The sequence below is a fragment of the Alosa alosa genome, chromosome 23 (genome assembly GCF_017589495.1).
Source record: "Alosa alosa isolate M-15738 ecotype Scorff River chromosome 23, AALO_Geno_1.1, whole genome shotgun sequence".
In the NCBI taxonomy this organism is placed as follows: Eukaryota; Metazoa; Chordata; class Actinopteri; order Clupeiformes; family Clupeidae; genus Alosa; species Alosa alosa.
In genome coordinates, this window is record NC_063211.1 from 15,555,315 (window position 1) to 15,581,609 (window position 26,295).

General features: G+C 41.0%; 3 protein-coding genes across 3 annotated transcripts in view; 1 reads left to right on the plus strand and 2 right to left on the minus strand.

Moving 5' to 3' along the window:
- Positions 1–15,607: 15,607 nt before the first annotated feature.
- Positions 15,608–17,950, minus strand: mettl21a (methyltransferase 21A, HSPA lysine). Its single transcript, XM_048234934.1, has 3 exons — positions 17,579–17,950; positions 17,382–17,493; positions 15,608–17,131 (listed from the first exon to the last, which is right to left on the minus strand). Exons 1-3 carry the CDS (start codon positions 17,726–17,728, stop codon positions 16,734–16,736), a joined length of 660 nt encoding a protein of 219 aa, XP_048090891.1. The 5' UTR covers positions 17,729–17,950; the 3' UTR covers positions 15,608–16,733.
- Positions 17,951–18,486: 536 nt separating this feature from the next.
- LOC125288588 (gamma-crystallin S-like) lies at positions 18,487–19,533 on the minus strand. The gene is made up of 2 exons (XM_048235067.1): positions 19,167–19,533; positions 18,487–18,759 (listed from the first exon to the last, which is right to left on the minus strand). Exons 1-2 carry the CDS (start codon positions 19,461–19,463, stop codon positions 18,487–18,489), a joined length of 570 nt encoding a protein of 189 aa, XP_048091024.1. The 5' UTR covers positions 19,464–19,533.
- Positions 19,534–23,853: 4,320 nt separating this feature from the next.
- Positions 23,854–26,295, plus strand: part of LOC125288133 (DNA-binding protein SATB2-like) — a 23,525-nt gene continuing 21,083 nt past the window's right edge. The window contains 1 exon segment of the mRNA XM_048234247.1: positions 23,854–24,295. The gene's annotated coding sequence lies outside the window, so the exon portion shown is untranslated.

A 26,295-nucleotide genomic window follows, 5' to 3' on the forward strand; every position in this document is an offset into this window, starting at 1 on the left:
CGTTCCAAGTAGCCTAGTGCATAATTCTTCTTTCTAAAGTTGAACAAATGCATTTGGTTATTTTAGAGATTTTAGAGAGAAAATATAAATAGCCTGTCATGCAGTTTATGGGCTACAGTACAGAGTTGGGAAGTTATGGTAGGCCAACTTGGAGTGAATATACAAATGGGGAATTCTTTCTCTACTCGTAGCTGAGTAGCCTGGTAGGCCGATACACACAGTGCGTGCGGCCGTATACTATGCAGGTGCCACTAAATCGTGCTCTCACGACAATCACGCCATCATCTAGTCTCACTGTCGCCTTCAAGCAAGCAAAACGATACTTTGAAAACATCTGTTTTGTTGGAAAGGCAAGGGTGTAGCAACAGGACAACAGTACAGACTACTACAGAGACTAACAAGTTCGATGGTAGAGCTAATGTTATGAGATTGTTAAAATATGGGATATTTACGGGAAAATATTAAAACGGGAAGACAGCGGGAAAAAAGTTAAAATACATGAGAAACCCGTAAAAAAACGGGAGGGTGGACAGCTATGATCTGAGCGAGAGAGAGGCACCCACACTAGAGATGCGCTGATGGGCTATTATTTCAATCATAACTGCATAGCAAAACTTATCATCCATCCGCCATCCATCAGCATCAGCATCAGCAAAGTTTTTTGACCAATTTTCAAAACCGCACCCGCCCACCATCCGCTGGTTGTTTTAATGTAGCCTATATGTAGTTTTAATTGCCTGTTCTAGAAAGACTGCAAATATATGCAGCAAATATACAGCAAATATATTATATGCAGCAAATATATTAAAAGGCTAAAGTCCTACATTGGCTATGTTGTAGCCTATCCCCAGAATATCAGCAGCAAACTCAGTCTCTGTCTCGCAAAACAGTCTCCAAATAAAACATGCATCGGCCTGTTGCCTATTCTGCCAGCTTGTGCAAATATATCGTCCAAAATGCTTGATTGCATTGCATTCTCCACATTTTTAGCTAAATGTTCATGTACCACATCAGCATTTTTGTTCAGTGAATCTTAATGTTTAATGTTTTACGTTTAATCAGCAGCGCTGCATCACCCATAGGCTATACATTAAAACAACCAGCGGATGGTGGGCGGGTGGGGTTTTGAAAATTGGTCAAAAAACTTTGGTGCTGATGGATGGCGGATGGATGATAAGTTTTGCTATGCAGTTATGGTTGAAATAATAGCCCATTAGCGCATCTCTAGTGTGTGTGCCTCTCTCTCGCTCAGATGGGAGGGGGAGGCTGAGGGGTCGATCAAGCATGGATTCTAAACTCTGTGGTGGATAGGATCTACAATTGGTGTTAATAATATTACTACGCTAGGTCGAAGTACTCCCAAGTGCTATTGCGCCACACATTGTAGTTCTCCTATTTATTCGCTTGGAAAATCGCCACGTTTGCTGCTCAATATGACAGAAGCCTTATCTGTATATGTACTGTACACTGCTATTTATTGTATATTATTGATGAGTTGAGTAGTGTGTTAATTCAGCATCAGTCCTTGCAACACCTTGGTGAATTTATGAGTGGGTTTTATAACAACAGTTGGCTGTGTTTACAGTTGTGTTTACAATTCATGTGCTTTGCATGTGTCCAAACCTACAATGACTGCGTTTACTGTACATGCACTAATACAGGGATATTAATAACCGGGTGTCTCTGTGTACATGTAAACACCATATCCTGAATATGATCAAAATTGGGTTAAGCCTCATACCCAGGATACTAAAGCGCATATAAACGCAGTCATAGACATCAATTTGATTGTGTTGCTTTTTATTTCTCAACAGGTGATCAATATGTTATGCTCATTAGGTTTTGAAGTGTCCTGATCAGCCTACAGATTTGGCTCTCCATTGTTGTGCTTAAAACAAACTATACAACCCTTTTTTTTTTAAATGTCATTCCATACAGTATACTGTGGTTGTGGTAATGGCTATGGTTATGGGATTTGGCAGACGCCTTTGTCCAAAGCAACACACAAATACAAAACAATATAATACTTAAATTTAACAGGGAACAGTTTAATGTCCATTCAATCAATAATATAATAACAATAACAATAGCATGGTAAGACTAGGAAAATATCAATAAAAACAACAATGTCAATCAACCGCCTAATGAAAATAAGCAATACTATACAAACCATAACGCATCAAAAGCGCTTAATGAACTAAGTACATGTTGAACAGATATGCCTTTAGACCCCTCTTGAAAGACCCAAAACTATCACAGTATTGTATAACCCCTCACACTCTACTTGAGCAGACATTCCCGACATAGACACAAGGCTTTTCATAAGCCACCCTTCACCCAAGCACAGCTTTAGGGAGATCTTAAAGTCTCATTAGGTCCTGCTCATCCTCCTTCAGCTCCAGGCTACACAAATGCATTGGTCAGCAGAGTGCTGGGTGGCTGGTAGAAGATGGTATAGTGGTGTTGATGGAGGGAGATAGTTTGCAGGAGAAAGTTTGAGTTGCTTTTACTGTTTCCATATCAGGGCAGCCAGGGTTGGAGGAGTTCACAGCAAGGCTGAGGTTCACAGTGGGCCCACCAGGGAACTACATGAGTGCTGACTGGCCATTTCTGAATCAAGCCTGCATCTAGTTCAGAGGTCTGTTCCCAGCACTGTTTCTATACAGTGAAAAAATCAAGAGTGTCAAAATTATAGTATATTTTGAATATCTAACTTCACCATCAAAAAGATTTTAGAAGCTATAGTAAAAGAGGTACTGTACAGGTTAAACCACATAGCTCTCAATACAAATTTCAAGTTTTTGCCTGAAATTGCACTGTGCCTATTTACAAGGGCATTGTTCCCACCTCTTCTGGGGCCTACCATCAAATGTTGGACCTCTATAGAAAGCTGAGAACCTCTAGTTTTCGTAGGAAACAGTCAACATAACTATGTGATGTACTCACACAGAGTTACAGAGGCTAGAATATAGGTTTTTTTTTCTGCTGGATTACAAGCATCTCTGAACTGTATATAGACTGACTACACAAAATATGGAATAATTACAAAAAAGTATCTATTATTGCATTTACTTTGTTGGTTCAATGAGTGTGTATAAGATAAACTATACATCTGTACAACTAATATTGGATAATACAACGTGAAGATTCAATTTCTATGGATTCTTGTGAATATTTCGTAGTACCCAATATGTTGCATCTATTTTATGGTGCTGCAGCTACACTGCAGCCAGAAGTCAGGGTAGCACCAAAAGCGGAGGAGGGGGAGGGGGGCATTTTGGATCAAATTTAATTGAGACATAATAAAATTAATCTGAAAATGTAAAGCACTATACACATTGTACATGAAAAAGTTGTCATTTTTGGATTCCCAAGAGCCAAAGCTTTGAAATGGTGTATAACATTACTATGCTACATAGCAATATGGTGCATACAATTGATTTGAAATGTTGGGGGGAGGTGGGGGAGGGGGGTAACCGTCCCGCCGGCGGGTCATGAGGGTTAAACTGTTAATGTAAATGGATGTAAAAGTTTTTCTAGACTAAACACCTCCCTAAAGAGAGCCTGGGGGAAGGGATCTCAGACAGGAGGGGGCCGTGTTTTGCTTAGTCACTGGTATGAGATGGTGATGAGATGGCATATTGCTCTGTCTGTCTCTCCATCTCTATCTCCCTCTGCATTTCTCTTTGCTCCCTCTCTTCTCTCTCTCTTCTCTCTTGCTCTTGTTATTACCCTGTCATAATGTCTCCCTCTTTACATATTTCCACATTTCCTCCTCTCGTTTTTCTTCTTTACTCCCTCTCTTCATTGTGTTTCTTCTCTTTTCTATCTCTCTTTCTCCTCAGTCCTCACTCTCTACACACTGTTTCTCTTTCGCTCTTTCTCTCTTCTCTCACTTTCTCTCCCTCTGGCTCCCCCTCTCCCTCCCTAACCTCCCTCTCTTCTTTGACATTATTACTCAGTCCATCACCCCAGACTTCTTACCCCTCTGTCTCCCTAAGGCAGTCGAACATGCTCTCCGCTTCCTGAAAGCATTGATCTCGTTCCTCCTTCTCTTGTCTTCTCAATGAACCCAGAGCTAGAGATCGACTCGGGTAGCTCGGAGCAACAGGCAGGCAAACTACAAAACCCTTCTGCCATTTTAGTGTGTTAAGGCTTTTCATCGTTAAAGAGAGATAGCATGTCTTGTAAAAAAAAAGAACTGGTGCACTAACAGTCAGGAGACTTGTCTTGACTTGTCAAGCACCAGCAAAAGCTAGCTGAGCTGTAAACCTTTAATTTGTCATTTATACCTTTGGTAAAGTCATTGTTAAACATACTCTGAATATACATTTGAGTCTAGCTGGAGAATCTGTACAGTGTTTGGAGTGTTCGTGCCTCATTAATATTGTGTAATTCTCTGTTGTGTGACGTTTGGCACAACAGGACCCCAAGAGGGACAGGAAGTCACGTCTGGTCCACCTCTCTGTCACTCACACTGCTCTCCAAGGAACGATGGAGGGTCTTAGAAATGTCAGAGCAGTTTATCACCACAGGTAAACCACGACCTTGGTTCTAGATGCTTCCTGGAACTCTATCAAACAGGAATTTGAAATGGGTAACTTTCTGCATTTAGATGTATTAATTTAGCTGACACATTTATTTAAAGCGACTTACATGTCAATTATATTACAAGGGCCATTGTCGCCGAAGCAACTCAGGGTTAAGTGCCTTGCTCAAGGGCACAACGGTGAAAGCCGGGAATTGAACCAGCAACTTTTCTGGCTACTGCATCTTAGCTCCTTAACCACTATGCTATCACCACCAATTTTCTCTGTGCCACCTCATCATAGTGTCTTGACTGAGCTCTCCATATTTTCATATCACACCACACCAGCATGAACAGCAATAGGCTCTCTACTGGTGTTGGCTTTGGCTCAGATCTGCCTTGTATCTGTCACACATAGTGTCAGAGCTCCTTGTGGCCTCATGTTAAGTAAAGCTTAAGCTATAGCATGTTTATCTATCATCTTAGTACATGATAGGCAGGTTTATCCACCACTCCAATAATAAAACATTTATGGAATACAATGTCCTTGACTATAAGACATTGGCTATGCGTGTATCATCCTCTATCTACTCAAGAGCTTTCCTCCATCCCCCCTTCTCTCTCTGCATCTTGACTTCCCTGAGCACACACAAACACACCAGGTTCACATTTCCTGCAATTAACCCGGGCTATTTAATCACTCATCTCTTCTCTCCCCTGGGTCTCTGGGAGGTCGGCTCACTCATATCACTTTACTGAATCTGCACTTGCCAGTTTCTTATGTCGGTTTACCGTATCTTTACCTTTTGCACATTACGGTATATATTTCTACAGCAAATACCTTATTTTAAATGTTCTATTATAGTTTATTACCTCAGTTTGCAAGTAAATTGAGCTTTTTATTATATATTATATATTGTAACAGAATAAAACCAAGAACAAGAGAATGCGGATTCAGACGCTCAAGGCTTCTATTAATACAAAATCAACAACCACAATGGGAAAGCAAAGGCATGAGCTAGGAGATGACAAACATTAGAGCTAGCTCATCTTTAAACAGCATATTTTTCAGAACAAACAATACCACACAATCACACGTTATCCAGGTTATCTTACGTTCAAGGATTATTAATGCGTTTATGATGACTGCAAACTCAGAAAACAAAACTTGACAAAACATTTGACTACCCAAAAAAGTGTGTTCATGAGTTGGGAACGCACATTTTGATTCCCTTAGTAACATGTACAGTATTTTGAGGTGTTTTTCAGGGAGCACATACATAAGTTATTAGAACTGCTTACCATGCTTGAGCAAGAGCGAGAACGTCTCTTAATGTTGAACGTTTCTATTTGTAGTCTAAATTTAGTGAATTAAATAACCTAAATAAGATTTGTAATGGGAGTGAAGTTAACGTCTTGTTGTGTTGTCACAACAGAGGCCATATCAGACATTTGATGTTTGCTTTATTATTTACAAAATAATAGATATTTACCAAACCTTGAGTACCCAGGAGTTCCTCTGGAAAGCTGAAAGAGCATGAAATGGCTAATGAGAAACAATGTGTATTCAATACAGGGTGGACTCCCTCTTCCAGTCATCAGGCACATTCATTAGCTGTTAGTTAGTGGCCACACACAATTAACACTTGCCTCTTATATTTACCCGCATTTAGCTCTATGAGGCAAGCATGTCTGCCTGGAGAACAAGAAGGGTCACAAAGCTGAGAGAGAGAGACAGAAAGAAAGAAGGAAAGAAATGAAGGACTAAGAAAGATAGAGACTTGGACAGTGGTTCTGAATTCTTGCAGCTGTAGGGAAATTCAGTAGCCTGGAAAGCCAACCCAAACTTAGCCCTGCCCACAACATTTGAGGTCGGGAAGTTTGGTCTGGACATGTTCCATAGACCTCTGAAGTTCGCCATCTTTGCCCAGACAAGGAGATCAAATCTTGACCTTTGTCCTATCGTAAAATAACATAATAATATGGGGATTTTACATAATTCCACCTGTTAAACTCTCGCAGGGATGAAGAAATCAGAAATGCAAACATTTTGCTCTACACACTTTTGTCATCTGCCTTCAAGTGTATACTATGATCTCCGGTACTTTAAGAAGGCACACTTTTATTTTTACTATACCAGAGCTAACTTGCAATGGTAGTTAGCTTCAAGTTCAATTAACGATTTCAATTAACTTTGTACGATGATGGATAGATGAGCAAACAGTGCCTTGTTTATCACTTCACCTGAGCACGCTCCGGTTTATTTTGTTTGCAACAAAAACGCTGTTGCTAGAAGATAGACATTTAGATTTTGCTATCGCGTCTGTTGTACAAAATATTCACAAAGCAAGATCTTTTAAAAAACAACCAGAAAACAATGTTAAGGCATTTGTGGAGAAGGAGGATGGTTCGATGCAGTGGCATATCGCCATACCTTGTATCGGTTGAAACATGCCCGATAATCATGTCCCAATGGATCAGTATCAGACTCAAATTCTGACTAGAATTGAGTATGATGACATCAGGCTTGGAATTCAGCAGAAGAGTTACATGAGTCCTCTTTTGCTCAAAGACCAAATGTACCACTATGCAACTACTGAATCTGAATCCTCTGCAAAAGTTTCACCACACACATGTAAGCAGGCCACTGGTAATCTAAGAATGACCAGAATCAGCACATGACCTGTGTAGCATATCAGATAAGATGAGTCTGATCTTCTAAATAATATGAGCATGAATCAGATGGTGAACCCAAAAGCCCTGAATGATCGGGGTTGAGAGTATGTTTTTTTATTTTTTTATTCTTATATATTAAGTGAGTGTTGTACTTTGAGTGCAAGGATTAACCGGAGTCAAATTCCTTGTTTGTTTACGCAAACCTGGGCAATAAAGTTGATTCTGATTCTGAGTAGCACTTGTCCACAGATGCTGGGCCTGATTTCTTTGAAATGTGGAGCCCTGGGGAGGTTCTCGTCATTACCCACCTCTGCTCCACACACATGGTTTGTGTGTGTTCGTATCACTATGGAGCCCAGGAGGTGTAATTGCAAGATTTTTTTGTGTATCCAGAGAATGTGCACTCATTTTACTTAAATTGTGTCGTTGTATTACTAAATTGTGCTCTTGTTTTAACTAAATGGTATACACATGTTAATCATTTAATTCACACATTTAATTGGAATCACAGAATTAGAAGAGCCAGCACAACAGATCATTCGGTGAAGCTGGAAAGTTTAGCTACACATTAGCACATTAGACGTTCCCCTTAATCAATAAATCAATCTGTTGTTTTTTGTTGTTGTTTTTTTAAATAAGCGCACATTTCAGTAAAACATACTCTCAATAAAAAAAAATAAAGAAATCTTGCAATGGCACCTCCTGGGCTCCATACATCACAGTGCGCACACCGGCTTTGAAGAGCCACTGTCAGCATCTGCCACTTGTTTGTTCTGCGCTTCCTGCCAGATGATCCAGAAGATGAATCTGGCACCACTGATCCTCCGAGGAGAAGAGGGAAAGGCAAGAGACTGGCACGTTCAGACACCTGGGGAGGTGGGAATCAGATCCAACATGAAACACGAGAAGAGAAACAGCAAAGGAGCGACACTGACAGTTAGATGTTGTCAAGAAGGCAAAATGAAAAGAGCAACAAATGACAACAGCTGTGAAGACTGAGATGACATTCAGAGAGAAACCGTCGAACCAACTGAGTTATGAGTTTGAAGTCATCAGCAGAGGGGGATGAAGTGAAAAAGCCCTATGTATAACACAAGAACAAGAAATAAAAAAAGTTTTTAAGCCACATCAGGCTGAAGTCCAAGTCCATATTTCTGGCAATTTTGTAATGTTTTTTTGTAGCCTGCTTTTAAAAAATCTTTTAGTTGGAATTTTGAACAAACACCAAGACGTGTTCATAGTCAAATGACAGGTATGCACATTTTGGCCAACTAGCTTACTTTTGTCTACGATATAATAACTACTATCTATTTGTCCTTTCCTGGTAAAATTACACATCTACTTACACATCTAATTATTACAAAATGAAACATCTGAACCACATAAGGGCCAGATCAGTCTTCCACTGTCAGGATAACTGAACACATGAGGTGGAGAAGAGGACCAGAGAGAGACCAGCACTCAGGCCCTGGACAGCCGAGGGATTTAGCCTTTTGCTGTGGTGGACATTTCCAGTCTCTGACAATTTAAACAATAACTCACTCAAGTAACCAAGCAACTGAATGGCCCGTATTTTCGGAACTTATTAAACCAGAAATCATTTGGATTGAAAATCTGTTTCATTCAAGTCTGTAATTCATGGCAATTTTAGAGAGAAACATAAATCTGCCCATCCAGTATTGCTGTGGATGTAATGGGTTTAAATTTATTTTGAAGTCTTCAAGACATGTAGCAATACTCACTAAAGGGCTTTTAGTGAAATGATGCAAGGGAAGTTCCCAGAAATGTAGTAAATGTCCATATCATAACAAGAGTATTGGGGATGAAATGATACGCACTAACTTTACAAGCAGCAAAATCAAACCTAACAATAATATGTCTTATAATCAAACAGGACCCACTTTATATCAGTGAGATAAGGTAATACGTGATAGTCTTGGCCATTAGTTTAAGATCACCCTTAATGTACTTTTTACTTCTGAATGCAGTGAGAAATGTTGCAACTGATTTAATGAGATTGCATGGGCCTATTGTAGTCACTTTCTAATTGACAAATCATGCATAATTCATGATTCATTACACTGCAAACTGTGACTTTTCACCAAGAAGAATTTGTTGAATTCACCACTGGTGAGAAATTGCAGTGTAGTTTATATAGATTTTTGCATACCAGGATTGTGCAAAATTCCAGAATTGAATTGAAACTGGCTCTTAAATTCCAATTAAAATTTTTGAATTTCACTTGCATCTCAATTGAGGTATCAAACAGGAAGCAGAATTGCAATTCGAATTTTGCACAACCCTGTTGCATACTGGGTCTATAAGGATTTGATGATAAGTTACCTACTGACCCTTAGTTAAAAAAAGTAAGGCCTTTTAGAAGAGCAATTTCTTTTAGAAAAGCAAACTAAGAGGCTTTTGAGATCAAAATTGTGGGTTGGACGTGTGGGTTATAAATGCCAGTCATCATTACTTGTGTCAGAAACATGAAAGAAATGAAAATACATGTACACTCATACTATATTTATATGTATCTTATTAAACTGTCCATAAGAATAGCTATCATAATCTTCTGTCCAGGAGAAGAACAGTACATGATGTTCCAATCCAAACAGATGTGATAGGCTAAAGTTGCATTAGTCGTTCTCAGTTTCTCTTTCCAGATATTGTTTTTTCAGCCACAAGTTTACATTGTGGTTTAGATTGTGGTCATCAATACATGGCAGCATTAATTTCAGCAGAGGCATTGTAGTGAATTATTGGCACCGTGAGTACTTCTCCCCTGTGTATTGCATATTGAATGTTATCTATTACACCACTATGAACCGCAGTGAGTTTCAGAAACTCATCCATTCCAAAGAGTATTTCTCTTCATCACACAGAGAAGTCAGGTGGTGAATTGGATTTTAATTTGTTTAATTAAAATTGCTTTAATTTGGTACGGTAGCTTAGTCCTCTGAAGCATGAGTGACTAATCAGATGGTGACACACAGCAACTGGCAAAGCAGCTGAAACATAGCCAACACAGAAAAACAATCGTTGCCTCCTTTTCCATGTTCATGACGGCTTCACGTTTGGCTGTTTCACTGGTAGGCTACTGTTTTAGGGAAATGCTGAATAGCCCTTCATATGTGGTGGACGAGTGCCATTACCGCTAAGTGCTATGAAACAGGCTAATTACTAGAGTGTAAAAGAGTACCATGACACTGGTACTTAACCCACTGTGTTTAACCCTAATTTTTCATCAGACCTTGACTCATTTTTTATCATAGTAGGTTCTGAACTTACCATCACAGTTTGCAGATGACTGTGTGTCACTGCACTTTGTAGTATCATTTGTATCATTTGTTTTCAAATTAGGACTGTGCTGTTCACACTTCTGAAGATTCACAACTGAGAAGAGGGCTCTCAATGTGCTTGTAGGAAACCCCTCCATAAAACTGAAATACCAAGTTAGGTATGCTAGTGATTTGAAACTGATGGATTATTTTAAAATGTCCCTTCTAATTAATTGTTGCCAGGCCCATCTGTTGTGCATGTAGACCTGCTTTTCAGAGGCAGGTGGCCAGTGAGTAACCTTCCTGCAATTATACAGAGCTTTGGGCGTAATTCAACACTGCTACTGAAATTCAATGCAGTGCTAGCCTTCTACTGTATCGTCTTACTACACAAGAGAGAATGGGCTTCACATAATGAATGCATGATTAGTTACCTCTGATATCTTGTTTTTTTTCACTCTCCTCCTCCTTGTTGTCTGTTGTTTTGATGAGAGCGTTGTTTATGGTATACATCCTCACCTCTGTTGGTATTTTTTTTGCTATTTCTGCCAGGCCCTGATTTGTCTGTCACCCCACTGATGTGGGCTGGCACTCTGCGAAACACTCACCCCTAAATTGCCAATTTCTGTGAGAGCCCATCGCTCGGGTGATGGTGGGGCGGTGGAAGAAGGGGGCTTCTATAAATACAACTAGACTGATTGCTCTCCAGGAATAAACAGAGGCACACAAAAACATCTTACAGCTTTTCAATAAACGGACAAATGAGGTATGAAAGCCGATAAAGAATGGAGCGGCTGTGTTCCGACACTCCCTTAATCACCCACAATGCCTTGCAAACAGGTGCTGCCACCGCTCAATTCAGGCAGGGACAGTATATTATTCATGGCTCAATGCATGGAGATGTACATGTGTGAATGGACGTGTAGATGGATGCAGGGACGGAGGAATGGATGAATGAATGTATGGATAAATGTATGGATATTTAAAGATGGATGAAGAGCTTGGAAGAGGTGAAGAGGTGTGGCAGAATGAATGGATGAAATAATTGATGGATGGATGAATAGATGGAAGAACACATTGCAAATGAGTGGGTGGATGAATGCTTGGAATTGACAGATTGATGGATGGACTGGTTGAATGGATAGAAAGCTTTAACTTGAATCTGCCTGAATACCAATGTTGTAGTGGAGGTAAGTACTCCATAATCTGTAAAATGAATCACATCTCAGGGGAAAGTCGGTAAGTAGGAGGCCCAGGTGCCTTTGAGGGGAGAAGGGAAAAAAGCCCTGGGGTATTGGTGCTTTTCATGCAGAAGTAATGCTGAAATGATGTACCTGTCGTGTATTAGAGAAGGTCCAAAGGAATGTGCTAGAAAGACAGGGAGGTGGGGATGAGAAATTGCTTATTCTTCCTCTTCATCACACGCTCACAGTCTAGTGAGCACAACACAAAACCCACTCAAGTTAATGGGAAATAATGAGCCAGGGGATTAATGCAGATGAATAATCAATCTCTGCAGCATTTCAGATACACAAGGCCCTCACTCAAAGCCGTCATTGTTGATTTGCAGAAGCTAATTGTCACACACAAGGGTCAATCTCTTCCTCTCTCGCTCTCGCTCTCTCCTATTTTTTAGTTTATTTGCTGGCACACGGTTTCTGGAATGACAATACAGAGAGGCCAGAGTGGCATGGTATTTGTGAATAATTAATCGAGAAAAGTACAAGTGGATAGTGATACCTCTCTTGGCAGGAAGCTTGTGATAATGAGGTGTCATTAGTGTGTTATTCAAGTAGGCCATGTTAAATAAAGTTCACATTGGCTTGCTTCCTGATGCAACTTGTGACTTGTTGAACTGATTGCATGAGGTAGGTTACTCTCCACTTTCAACAGGAAATGCCCAGGGCATCTATTACAATATATGAGTTTATACTTACTGACCAATTTAAACCCTCAGCCAGGGGGCTGTAATATGAATCTGTCATTGTTTATTTCATGTTTAATGCTTTTAATCAGACTTTCCCTTTGACTCTTTATTCAGCATAATAATTTAGATAATAAAACAAAAATAGCATGGACAAAAATTATGATACTTTCCCGATGTATAAATTGCTATGTGTTGCGCAACCTTTAGAAGCTATCACTGCCTGCAAGCATTTTCTATTGCTTATTGCTATTGCAATTGGTTATGGGCATTCCAACAGAATAATCACCCAGGCAACAAATAATGAATGGCAACAAATAATGAATGGCAACGGAAAAAACAATGGACCATTCTTTAGTGGCCTATGACAGTTCTGACCGTGTGACAGTTCTGCCAACAGGTAGTTTGGGCCACTTTTCCTGAGCAAATGTCTCCGGCTGTCGCAGGTTTTAGGGGGGGCCTTCTGCAGACTGCATGCTTCAAGCTTGTTCTATAGATGTTCAGGACTATTTAGATAAGGAGTCATAGGCCATTTCAGAATGGTCCATTTTACCATTCCTCAGTCTTTTGGGTTATTATCCTGTTGGAAGGCCCATAACCTGCACCTGAGACAGAGCTCTCACACACTGGGCAGTATGTTTTGCCCCAAGATGCTTTGTAGTCTTGAGATTTCATTGTTCCCTGCACATATTCAAGGCCCAGCGCAAGACGCAGCAAAGCAGTCCAAAAACATATCCAAGCCTCCTCCATGTTTAACAGTAGATTTGGTGTTTTTCTTTTTGAACACTTCATTTTTTCATCCGTGAATATAGGCTTGATGTGATGTGCCAAAAGGCTCCAGTTTCATCTCATCAGTCAAAATGATATTTCTCATAGAAGGATTGTAACTTCACAATATGCATTTTCACTAGTTCCAGTCTGGCTTTTTACTGTTTTTCTTTCAAAGGTTTAGTCCTACAAGGTGCACACTCTTCTCAAAAAAGTGACTGATAGTGTGATCAGACCTTGACCTTTTTTCCTGGCTCTTTGTCTTTCAATTTTCCTCTTGCAGCCACATATAAGGAGGTTGATGACCCATTCTTAATAATATTTGCAACTGCACTCACAGGAACATCAAGCTATTTGAAGATGGTCTGACAGTCTTTTCCTTTAACATTTTTGTTCATAATGATCTATCTAATCTCAACAGACAACCCTCTCCTTTGAATTCACTCATGCTCATGCTGCATGCTCAGTGTGGTACACACAATGATACAACACTGCAGAATGACTACTTTTCTCCGAGGCTCAATGATGGACGGATACAAGATTACATGCATCTGTGATACTATTGAAGGGGAAACGGTTAAAATCCAATAATTTGTCATAATTTTTAGGCGTACCAACAAATTTGTCCAGACCACTTTAGAGTATTTTTGTGACATAAACAATAAGTGAGCTGTTTTCAAACTTTCTTTTTTCTATTACATAGCAAAGGAATGCAGCTATACATGATACATTTGAGAGAATGACAGAATTTTAATTTGATCACTTTTTAGGAAAGAATAAAAATGTTTCATTGATCTGTAATACCAACAAATTTTGCCACAACTTTAAATAGTTTGACTTGACTGACAGCAGCTATTGTGTAATGTCAACAAATAAAACATACAGCACTCTAATGTCACACTGATCTGATAGTGGTTGTTGTGCACTTGAACTCACCAGTGCAGAAGGACAGTTCTGAAACTGGCTTCTGGTCAGACAATCAGCTGGCTGATGCAGTGAGAGTCACAGGCCTTCCAACCCACTCTAAAGTCATGACATTGTCACATCTGGAGGAGGGAACAGTAATACTATTATCCGGGACTGGCTTCACATCAGAGGTCGTCATATGTATGTCATATTAGGAGAATGTGCAAAGTAATAACACAGTGAACATTGAATCCTTATGAACAGCTCTTCCTCCACACCAGCAAAAATGGCATTAGAAAAACTGTTTTTTGGTGTAACGAGTAGATTCACACAACACATTCATTAAGTGTTATTAAGTATTCATAGCCTATATGCCATTTCACTACATGCTTTACAAAGTATATCTATGTACTGTATGTGACAAGTAAAATCCTTGTATCCTTGTATCTTGTAGATAGTCAATGTAACTATTATTTATATAGCGCATTTATCTATGCACAGAGTGCAACCCAATGGCTGCATACAATGGTTTAAGTCCTTACAGCTTGAAGCATCACAGTGCTTAATAAAGCTTCCTTTACCGCTTGATAATCACACTAAGGATATCTTTGCCTTATGTCCAATGCTGTCTTTACCAAACATCACATCATGACAAGCTTTCATAATACATCATAACACATTATGAGTGCAGTCATGTCTATTTCTAAATAGTTATTTAGACTTGTCATGAGGCATTATTCAAATCTTTGAATGTGTTAATGCTTTATGGACATTGGGTTTATGTAAAATATAGCCATTTTCTTGCCTGAGTAAACAATTCATGTAGATCTATGGCTAAGGCAAAATAGAAACACCTCAAAAAGAAAACAACAATGCAAAGAGAAACTAAAAACTTGCATTAATTCATTGGGCCTTGTGAAACAAAGTCATTCTAGTTCTAAAAAACATTTTTATTCTTGGTATCACATTTCACTCTTACCTGCCATGTCTCCTCTTCAATCAAAGACACAAAAATTATAGCCTAGCGGTATCTGTTTCCAAGTGTATGTGTGTGTGTGTGTGTGTAGAGAAGTTGAAGATAGGGGTTGAGGGTCTGTTAAGTCCCTCCCCTCAGCACTTGGTCCTTGTGAGCCGAGGTTAGCAGATAGGCCTCGGCTTCACTCAGTGCCACACTGATTGCAATTACACACCCAGGCAATTATGCCCGGCGACACAGACAGAACACCTACGTGAACAAACTGACAAAGACAGGCAGGCAGACAGGCCCCGACAACACACCCAGACAACTGGACAAAGCAGGGGGGGGCCCTCAGGGGGAAAGCAGTACCACCAGGGAGCTTAGCCACTTCAGGAGGGGGCATGGATGCTTCCTGGAGCTGATGAGAAGGCTCTCTCTCGCTCAGTTGATGGAGGAAAATGAGACACCTAGAAAAACCTTCCAACTTCAGATCTTCACAGGCACACACACACACACACACACACACAAAGACTTTAGATCACTCAATGAAACAACTCATACAATAAGAGTATCATCATGAAATGATTATTTTAATTCCTCTCGTCAGCGCTACATTGTCAGTCATAATGAACTCCAGCCAGGGACAAATCACAGAGCACTCAGGGAGCAGGTGCCTCACTCCCATCAATTCAAATGAGGCCTCACTCCACCGCCGACTAACCCTTACCTGACCTGTGTTGACAGTCAGTCTGAACGGTCCAAAAACAAAATGGCAGCCCTCAAACACTGACATGGCTCCTTTCACCTGAATTTGGGAGTGGCAGTTTTTGTCAGTTCTCAGTGTCACTGAAATGTTGAGAAGGTAGGGTTCTTTTCAGAGAGTATTACGTATTTTGGGAGGAGAAACAAATGTGGAGTGAAATGCTGTGCCCTACAGAGGGTGTTATTGTTGTTGTGCGAAGAGACTGGTATTCAGTGCTTGGGCCTCAGCATCTCTGGCTGGCACTGAGTGAGAAATGCTTTGGGGAAAGGGGGCTGGGCACCTCAAAAACCTGTGTCGTTGCTGCCATCCACTGGACATATTGTGGCATAGCAGAGGTGTTCCTCAATGTCCACTCAAGACAGAGGGACGGAAAGGGATAGGCAGGCAGAGATGAAATGGAGACATTTTCACAACATGGCAGACTGGTTAACGCTGGTGTGGTGTCTTCAGTTTCATCAAGATCACTTGACTGGATCATCTTCTGCACAATATGAACAAACTGTGAACTGTGAACCGAAATGGATGGACAGCTAAACTAAAAGAACAAAATGAAATGATGAACCCCAGTAGCAGAATGCCCACAGAATGCCATCAAAGCTACTTTTCACCACTTGGACAAAAAGGCAACAAAGGTGGTAAACTTGTAGTGCACTTGTATAACTACCTTAGATTAAAATAATAATAGAAATTTAAAAAATCGTAAGCTGTCTGCCATTAATCATTTTTAGTATGCCCCTTCATGTGTCTGCCTTGGTCAAAGAAAGTCCATAAGACCACCAACAGAGTAGTTAAATTAGCAGTCATTTCTTATGTAAAAGCAGTAAACATAAACCAACTGATGTCCATAGAGTAAAAAGTCAGTCTCTATCAGATTCAGTACAGCACTGTTAATCTCTTGGGTCTCTGCTGTCTATGAACCAGACACCCAGGCTTCATAGATCTCTCTTGTCAGCAGTCCTAGTGGCCTTGTAGATGTGGATGTCCCTCTGGCCGTCATAGTGGACCTCCTTCACGGTGAACTTCCTCTTCAGCAGGCCGAGGAACCTCTCGTCGCGCTCGTACCGCAGGCGGCAGGAGAGCAGCACAACCGTACGTTCCGAGCTCAGGTGTTCCAGTGTCCGCAGCAGGGCCGGGAATGTCTCCTCCAGGTACACAATGTCGGCCCCGAAAACGAGGTCATAGGCGCCAGCCTCATAGTTCTCGAGGCCCTCCCCCCAGGTCAGATCAGACACCTTCACTGCCCCTTGCAGGGACGGAGGAATGTTGTCATGCACGTTGGCAGCCAGAAACTCGAGCGCAGGTACCCTGTCAGTAATGGTGACATTGGCCCCTATGTAACAGAGAAAACAAAACTATTAGAAGAAAGAAATATATTTTTTAAATGATTGGACCTGGATACGTGCTTTCTTATCCATTGTAACTGCAATATAGGCCTACAACAGCATGCATGTTTGCAAAAGAGTCGTAGAATAATGTATGAATGTTGTTAGCTTTGGAAATAGCTGATAAGACTGTGGAGAGCTACTATCTAAGTTAATTTGCATGGTGTGTGCACTGCATGCATGCAGTTTGTTCCTTACCCAGAAGAGTAGCCACTATGCCTACCAGGCCTGTGCCAGCTCCTAACTCAATTGCAGTCTTTCCCTTCAATTCAACGTGTCCCAGCTCCATAAACATGCACAGAACTACAGCCTGAAACAGAGTAACATGGTTCATCAGGTAATGTTCACGAATGAATGACAGCAACACGAAAATGTCTGTGAATGTATTGACTCACGGCATCCCAGACGACCGCGGCGACACCCAAACGGTTCCAGTCTTGTGTCAGACGCACGCTGTGGTTGGCAAAGTGGAACTCGGCGGAGGACTCGCGTAGTTTTGCAAGTGCAGGTACAGCACTGCTTTCATCGTAAGGTACTAAAGCCATCCTGAGCTAATAACCTAGTAATAATAACCTAAACTCAGCTTCTCTACAACAAGTTAACGTCTATGTACACGGTGGTAATATTATTACTGTTACTTCAGTGACATTCGAGCCGATCAATACACAGAACATATATTAAACCTGCAGTAAATCATTCACTGTGTGTAACGTAGCCTACCACTAAATGTGGTCGACTATCACCATAGACGCGTCCAAAAGCCAAACGCGAACATTGATCTACTTAATTTCCTTCGGACAAAAATACAGACAGTACCTCAATGACTTGGCGCCATCTAGCGTTTAGGAGTTTCTTGGACAGGACAAGCAAAACCAGAGGTTCAGATTACTTTGGAAAACTGAGCAGATGAGTGGGTATGGATGTGGGTGCAGCAGGAGAGGAGTGGAGTGGAGAGAGCAGCCAAACAAATTTGAAATTGATTTGAAATGGTTTCAGCACTATTTCAAAGATGACTAGCTATGATGTTTTTGGGCTACGCTGGATAAAATCAAGCTCTGTTGTTATCTTGTCTGGATCAAAACAGCTCTAACAAAGGATATCCCATCAATCTAGATTATAGCCTGACATTGACAGGAAGAAACACACACACACACACACACAGTGAGGACAAGAACTCTTGCAACTGTCCTCTCAGCTTTATTTCAGCTGGGGCCTTGACGGCCTCCGAGGTAACGGCGGTATCTGGGGAGGGGGTCGGTCGAAAGGAAGGTGCGGGGTGGACAGAACATTGGGGTGGGGCTGTTTACTCGGTGAGGCGCCGGAAGGACTGGATGGTGGGGCACACAGCACCCCAGTCCATGGGCTTGCGGTACTCGCCCCTCTCCACCAGGTACTGGCGCCCGCGGTAGTTGGGGTGCTCGTAGAAGACCCACACGCCCTCCAGGACCTTGCAGGAGTGGACCTCATGTGTGCGGAACCGCTCTGGTACAGAGGGACAGTCGTCAGTGGCCTCGTACACCTGCCCGGCAAAATCGCCCTTGTCATAGAACTGGATCTTATACTGGGAGCCACTGGCCTGTTAGATACAGGAGCGGTTGATAGAGGGTTGATAGAGGGTTGATAGAGGGTTGATAGAGGGTTGATAAAGAGTGATAAAGTAGGGTGGTGGGGAGAGGAAGACATGGGATGAAAATGTAAGTACAAAGGAGAGAAAACTGGGCAAATGAACTCTAATGAACTGATAACCCAAATTGAGTAATAACCTCTTATGTAGTTTAGTAGCTACAGGTAAATTTGAGGTGTAACATATTCAACATGCATTATATCTGGGAACAGAGAATGAGGGAAAAGGAAAGAAAGAAAGAAAGAATGAAAGAATGAAAGAAAGAAAGAAAGTCACACTTATATGTAGCCTATATTTTAAAGCGAAAAAGGACATGACATGATCTGTGTGCTAAGCTGTGTTTATGTGTCTGGTCTTACAATGTGGACCATCTTGCAGGAGCTGAGGCGGTCACCGAGTCCCATCCAGCGCTGGTAGTCGGGGTACTCGCCGTGGGTCAGCACGTACTGGGAGCCCTGGTAGTTGGGTCGCTCATACACCACCCAGGCCCCGCTCTCCACCCGGATGGAGTTGCAGCGGCTCAGGTAGGTGTGGAAGTCCGAGCAGTCGCTGTCGCACTCATAGTGACGGCCCTGGAAATTCTTGTCCTCATAGAAAATAATCTGGGGAAGACAGAGTAGGGTGAATGGTCGTCTGGTCAGTGATTTCATTGACATTCTATTAAAAAAAGACTATAACCTTATTTTTTATCTTTCAAGGAAACAAATGAAACTGTAACATATTGGTCACGGAAACTTCTCGATGTGACACTTACGACTAAAGCTCTTTCTTTAACACCTCTCTGGGATTGTACTACCTAAACATAAAGTTTCAGAATGCTCTTGTGTGTATCGTAAAAACTTGATTAAAAGCCTAGACCTAATAAGACACAGATTACTACAGTAGCCTAGTGTAGCTACAGGTTAGGACAAATAAAGGCAGGTCTCTATTAAAAGCCTGGTCTAGTTTTAAAAAAATAAAAAAAATGAAAAAACTCTTAAAACCCACCAGATAGACCACTCTAGCTAGTTCTATGCTACTTGGATCGCACACTCAAAAGTTAGAATAGACAGCACTGCTTAAAATACACAGTACACACTGATAAAAAAGCAGGCGGTGTTAGCCAGAGTCCCTAAATGTTTAAACTTCTGTCATTATGGACATGCTATATACATCGAAAGTAGGCTACAGTCAGATTAAATCAGATTTACCAGCATGGGAAAGAGAGGTGGAAAGAAAGTGCTGACTCCCTACCTTTGGTGCCCACAAAGTTTGGATATGTGTCCATTCCTCGATTACTGATACAGTAATCAATTTTAACTTTTTACGGTAGCTCCACAACTATTACCTGCCTTACAAGTGAGGCCCTTGGTCTTACCTTGCCCATTTTGGACGTTCTGATCCGCTGCGGGTGTGTGTACGTGTGTGAGTGTGTGTGTTTGTGTGTGTGTGTGAGTGCCTTAAGAGTGAGATCTGAGGCGCTGCCCTGGACGTACACACTGTGATGTTTTTATACCGGCCAGGTTTTTATAAACCCGACGTGACAACTGCTTTGTCATGAGAACGAGACCCAAAAATTGACTCAGTGGTTCAGATGCTATTCAGGTTTTCCAGAAAAGAGCGCCTGGATTATGCTGTATAAAGGCAGGCTGGTGTGGACTGCAGCCATTGACCTGGTCATCTGTGTAGCTATTGCTGAAACACACACTTATGCACGCACATGCGCACATACAGTATACACACACACATACATAACACACTTTTTTAAAGCATAAGTAAGCATACACTTTTTTAGCATATATGTCAGCACTTGCCTGCTTAAGAGACAGAAAGAACTTGCAGGGGAAAAGACATACACTCATAAGGCACACTCTATATTTCCTTACCCACACACACACACACACACACACACAACACACACACACACACACACACACACACACACACACACACACACACACACACATAAACACATACACTCTCCCTCACACACACACACACACACACACACACACACACACACACACACACACACACACACACACACACACACAGGCAGACAAGACCTCTGCCAAATTTTGGGTGCACAGATGAGCTAGATTATTGCGCTCCAGTGCATTGGGTGAGTGGGCAACCCCCACGCCCCAACCTCCTCTTCTCCCAAAGCGTCCTGTGTAGTCTGGGATCTGACTCAGCTCTCTCGAGGCACACTGTTTCATGCAAAGGACCGCTAGCTGGCACCCACACAGGAACCGAACAGGCATTGTTACAATATCACTCGGAAGAGGCTCCAGCAGTTCTTGTATCCACTGCAACTGGAGCAAGTGGACTGGCAATATCCAAGTAAAGCTATAAATCTGCAACTGAGATTATGTCTGCCATCTCAACATCTGCAGCATTGTCTCGCAGTAGCCAAGTACATTGCACTCTATGGCCTATACTGAAAGACAATAATATTTACACACAGGCTGTCTTATTGACTTCTCAATGACGAAATGAGGTGCACTTAAAGCATTTTCAATTTCTCTCTGGTCATGTACTACATTTATCTTCAAGCTTATAACTTCTCCCTTAGAGCCTGCAATTCCACTGCTGGCCACATCATGGCAGCAGATACTCTCAGTCAACAGTCAACTGGGAGAACTGGGTCATCTAAAAGTGAACACTTTCCTCCCAGGCTTTCACTTCACTGGCTGGATAAAAGTACTTGACCAAGGAAGGAAAACCACTAGTCTTAAAAAAAACAGAGGTTGTGTAGTTCACCAGTGGGAGGCCTTGTCACAAACTCAGACTCGGACATCATGAACTCAGACCCAACAGTGTGTTGATGTTGTTGCATCTATTATGAAGAAAATATGCTGACCATAGGCCCTATCTGTTTTCCACAAGACAGATGAAGATTGAGGTTCACATACAAATACTAATGGTTGGCTATTCAGGTGTAGGAATAGGCCTATAACAAGCAGTGTTTTTTTTTATTTTCAAAATGTCTCCTGAATGTTCTATGTAAAGCAGGAAAGTTTTGCTTTCACACACAAAAGTTTTTAGCTTGATGCTAGATGCTAGATGGTTTCATGTGGGCACAACTTAAGGACGTTTTTTATTTATTTATTTTCGTTATCATTTTTTGCACATGTTCCTTAAGGGGTTGTGTACAAGAGTCCTAAACAAGGCTTTTTCAAGGCAAATCCTGTTATGGCTTCAGAAAGTTGCCGGACATGTCCAATGAAGCTTCTATCAGATTAATGTTTTTAAAACACCATGGAAATAGTGGACAAAACCACACACTTCCTCTTAGTTTACCAGTTCTATCAAGACCTCGTGAAATAATTCATAATGTGTAATACATATGACTAGTTAAGAGCGTAGGAGTGTGGGTTTTTTGGAACGCAGCTGGGCCCAAATAGACGCCGACCAAAGAATGAACAGACTCGGGTGTGTCCGGATCGTGGCCGGGCCGGATCCGCTCCGCACTCCACCGCGACTGGGAAGGTTGCGCTTGTGTGAGTTCCTCTCGCAGGCCCCCCCACCGGAGCTGAGCTGAGGTTGAGTTAATAGTCCTGTGGTTAGCTGTCAAAAGCACTCAGGCTGAGGCAGGGCATGCAAGGCCATCCATCACAACTTCATCTGCTCCGTGTGTGTGTGTGTGTGTGTGTGTGTGTGTGAGAGAGAGAGAGAGAGAGAGAGACAGAGAGAGAAAGAAATATAAGAAGATATGCACAGGAGCGCACGGCCTCACCAATTTACTAATTCATACGTGCGCGCAAACACATGCTCTCTCTCTCTCTCTCTCTGTATCTATGTATGTGGCATTTTGCATACCCGCTAATGTGCGTATATGCGCGAAAAAGAGTTTCCCTTAAGCGCAAAATTGTTCACATGCTCAATGATCACGTTGCCACATAGACTCAGTAAAAGACTGCATCATTATCTTCTTTGTCACCATAACCTCTCTACGATATGCTCTCGAGCTCATTTTAGTGGCAATTGCTGGGTGAGTCCTTATGAAAATGAATATTAGAAATTTTGGAGAATGTTCAATATAGGCTACTTTTCGAAGAAAGGTAGGCCTAGATAGATAGATAGATAGGCTACTTTATTGATCCCCAAGGGGAAATTCAAGGCGCTCATACGACAATAAATGTTTGGGTTATGCTTAGCATAATTCATGTATTGAACGATAGATCAATATCGCCCATGATACAACTAGCTCCTTTGTGTGTATGTGTGTGTGTGTGTGTGTTTCATTATTTATTTTCAATCAGAAATTATTTTTAGTCTCATCCTCCAAGTAGACTGGCCGTTTGAATAGTGAGACTAGAATAAAATACCAACATAACTGTTCATTATCCCTCCCCTTGATGGCATAGATCGATATAGCCACTGATATTAAAGTAAAGGTTCTCCTCATCAACCCTATTAAAATAAAGAATACATACAAACGTTTTAATACATTATATCACATGTTGTTTTTCCAACTCTCTTTTGTTTTAATTTAATTTTGTTTCTATTTTATTTTAAAAAAATCTTTTTTGAGGTAGGCCTACAGTTAAGATGGGCAATGTAAATTAACTAAGCGAGTTGGATCATGGGTTAAGGGTATTCTTAAAAACCAACTGCAGTGCCTAAACAGACCGCATGGTAGTGATCTTTTCGCATAGAAAATGTTTGACAGTGAATTCTTTACTGCTGTAGTGTCAGGTAAAGTAGCAGGCTATTTATTTCGCCTTGACTTTGACAGATGAGATAAGATGTTTGTTTTGTTCATGAAATCGCAGAAATCGTGCGGAATTCCCCTAATGTCAGTCTTTAAAATCTTTTTTAAAAAAAAACTTAGTGGGTGGGTAGGCTATATGCCGCCGATTTCACCCTGGTTTTGAAATGCTTGCATTTATAGGAAGAGGATGTTTTCTTCTGATTGATATTAGACTATGTTGGTTGTTCACGCACGCATGTATGTTTGAATGACGAGCTGAAATACGTGGATCCAGCATCTGTGCCCTCCCTCGCACCCACGCTGCCCCCTCCCATCGCTCCCTCTCTCCGTCCCGTTTCCCATGTCTAAGGTATCGTCGCTTCCGTCTTCAAGAGGCAACGAAAAGTAATTTACTGTGATCAGACACTTCACCTCCACCACAGAGTGCACAGGGGAAAGGTGTCATTTGGGATTACTCCACAGTCTGTCAACACAAGACACCGTTGACTTTTGATTCACCGAGACGAGTGAAGGAAAGGGGCCCCAAGTAAAGGAATATTTGTCGTTTGGCGTCAAAGAAATTTAAGATCGACAAAACGAAGTTATTCAAGGCACTATATTCTGCAGCTTTAGCTTACGTTATTTGACAACATTACATGATTTTAAAACAATTAATATTCGTCTAACTAATCGTGTCAGGTTACGTCGTAGGCTCAGCGCAAAGGACTCGTGGCTCCGCTGGAAGTTCAAACCTGGATTCGATACTCATCACCAATGGACAGAAACAGCTGAGAAAGCGACACTACTTGGATCGTGAGTGAGATCTATACTGTGAATTGTTTTTATTTATTTTTTATGTCGTAGTCTTTTTATACGCCGTAGTCTTGCATGTAAAGGCTTTGTCATTGTCAGCTATTCAAATTATCCAAAATATGATATGCTATCCAAAATATAGCCTATCCGAAATATTTGAGTGCTTTGGCTATACTTCTGTCAAGATAAATCAATGAGCTTTTGTTATTAGCCTAATAATATCACTTGACCTCTGTTTGATTTTCTTTCACATTTTCAGTTAACTCTCATTAATCTCCAATATAGTGCCTGCATACAATTTAAGATGTAAAAAAAAGTCGTGTAGCCTACCCTTCATCATTATTGTGTGAATCTTTTGGAAGACTGAGCTAATAGATTCTCATATTTGCCAGTTGCCTGGTCAACTTTAAGGCAATGCAAAGTAAGCTAAAGTTGTGTCATTGTATCCACTCTTTTTAAATGCGTTTGCCTTTTACTAACCAATAGGGTATTATTTTATTTTACATCGTGGTGTATTAATTCATGTCGTTTGAATGCTGGACTTTTGAAAACGTTGCTGGTCACAGAATTTTGAAAAAGTTGCTGGTTGATCAGGCATCAAAAACTTTTTGATCATTTGTTGCATTCTTTGCTTTTTATTGTACCTACCCTAGCCTGGTTGTCCTTATAGAATATTAATTAGAATGTTGTGAGGGATCAAATAGGTTGTAACCCTTATCTTAAAACATCAAAGGCTACACATCCTTTCAATTTAATAACTTAGATAATGATACAAGTTTATATAATTGCAACAATTTCCTTAACATTTGGACTGAATATTGGTTTAGACAACTATCACTTTTATTCTTAATGCCTTCAGTTAAAACAATTATCCTACCCCTTGAAATGGAACATTCTGAATCTGAACAGATTATTATTCTCTCATTTGATGAAAATATATATTTGTTTTAATTTCCCTTCCTATCCCTTTTCTTTCCTATGTCATCTGATTCTGAATCAGAAATACACACAGCTTATTTTGACTAGCTTTTGAATATTTTGTTTGTTAAGCATCCTCTAGTGTTGACTATCCTCTCAGGGCAGAATCAATACTTACATTGTCTTATAAGTTTGATAAGAAATCTGAGCAAACACATAGGCTACGTACCAGGCACATTTGTAACATATGTATAATCTAATGTCACCATTACACCTAACACAGAGGTCTCACAAACCTGTACAACGATTCAGGAGAATGGACATGTAGTTTTGCTAAGCTCTGTATGAGTACTGGAAATGTAAAGCTTCACAGTGTCGGGTTTTATGTAATCATTTTTTTTTTTGTAACTCCTTACCAGTTACACCGCATGTGAAGTTGATGATGTGGTGTATCAGTGAAAAAAAGCCAGTTAAAAGAACAGAAAAGTTGTGCAAAGAGGAATGGCCCTTGCAAAAAGGAATTGTCGCTTAACGTAGTTTAAGTATATATTTAGTGAAACACACTCAGCACACAGTAATCCCGGCGCAGGCAGCTGTTTGCAACAACAGCGGCGCTCGGGGAGCAGTGAGGGGTTAGGTGCCTTGCTCAAGGGCACTTCAGTCGTTCCCACTGGTCGGGGCTCGAACCGGCAACCCTCCGGTTACAGGTACGGAGTGGTAACCAGTGGGCCACGGCTGCCCACTAGCTTGTCAGGGCTCATACACGGTAATATCCACCAATACATGTAAATCTGAAATGCAGACTCAAGTGAATAACAAAGCTTATTCAAACAGACAATGAAACTATAAACACTCACCATGAAGACAACCTATAGCCATGAAAAACAGGCATTCTCTTAACACTGAGATGGGGTAGCACTCTATAAGTCACTTGGACAAATAGAAATGACTTGTAGTTAGGTATAAAACATATTGAAATATGAAAGTTCATTTTTTATATAGCTCTTGTCATAGGAGGAGCTCACATGCCTTTTTGGAGAGTTGGGACTAAATACACGGTTGCAGTTTCTTCTAAAATCCAC

Coding starts and splice junctions, on each gene's coding strand:
- mettl21a (XM_048234934.1), bottom strand. CDS start 17,728: ATGGCTTTAGTACCTTACGATGAAAGCAGTGCTGTACCTGCACTTGCA. Junction 17,494..17,578: donor CCGCGGTCGTCTGGGATGCC/GTGAGTCAATAC, acceptor ACTCTGTTTCAG/GCTGTAGTTCTGTGCATGTT. Junction 17,132..17,381: donor CATAGTGGCTACTCTTCTGG/GTAAGGAACAAA, acceptor TCTGTTACATAG/GGGCCAATGTCACCATTACT.
- LOC125288588 (XM_048235067.1), bottom strand. CDS start 19,463: ATGTCAATGAAATCACTGACCAGACGACCATTCACCCTACTCTGTCTT. Junction 18,760..19,166: donor CCTGCAAGATGGTCCACATT/GTAAGACCAGAC, acceptor TGTATCTAACAG/GCCAGTGGCTCCCAGTATAA.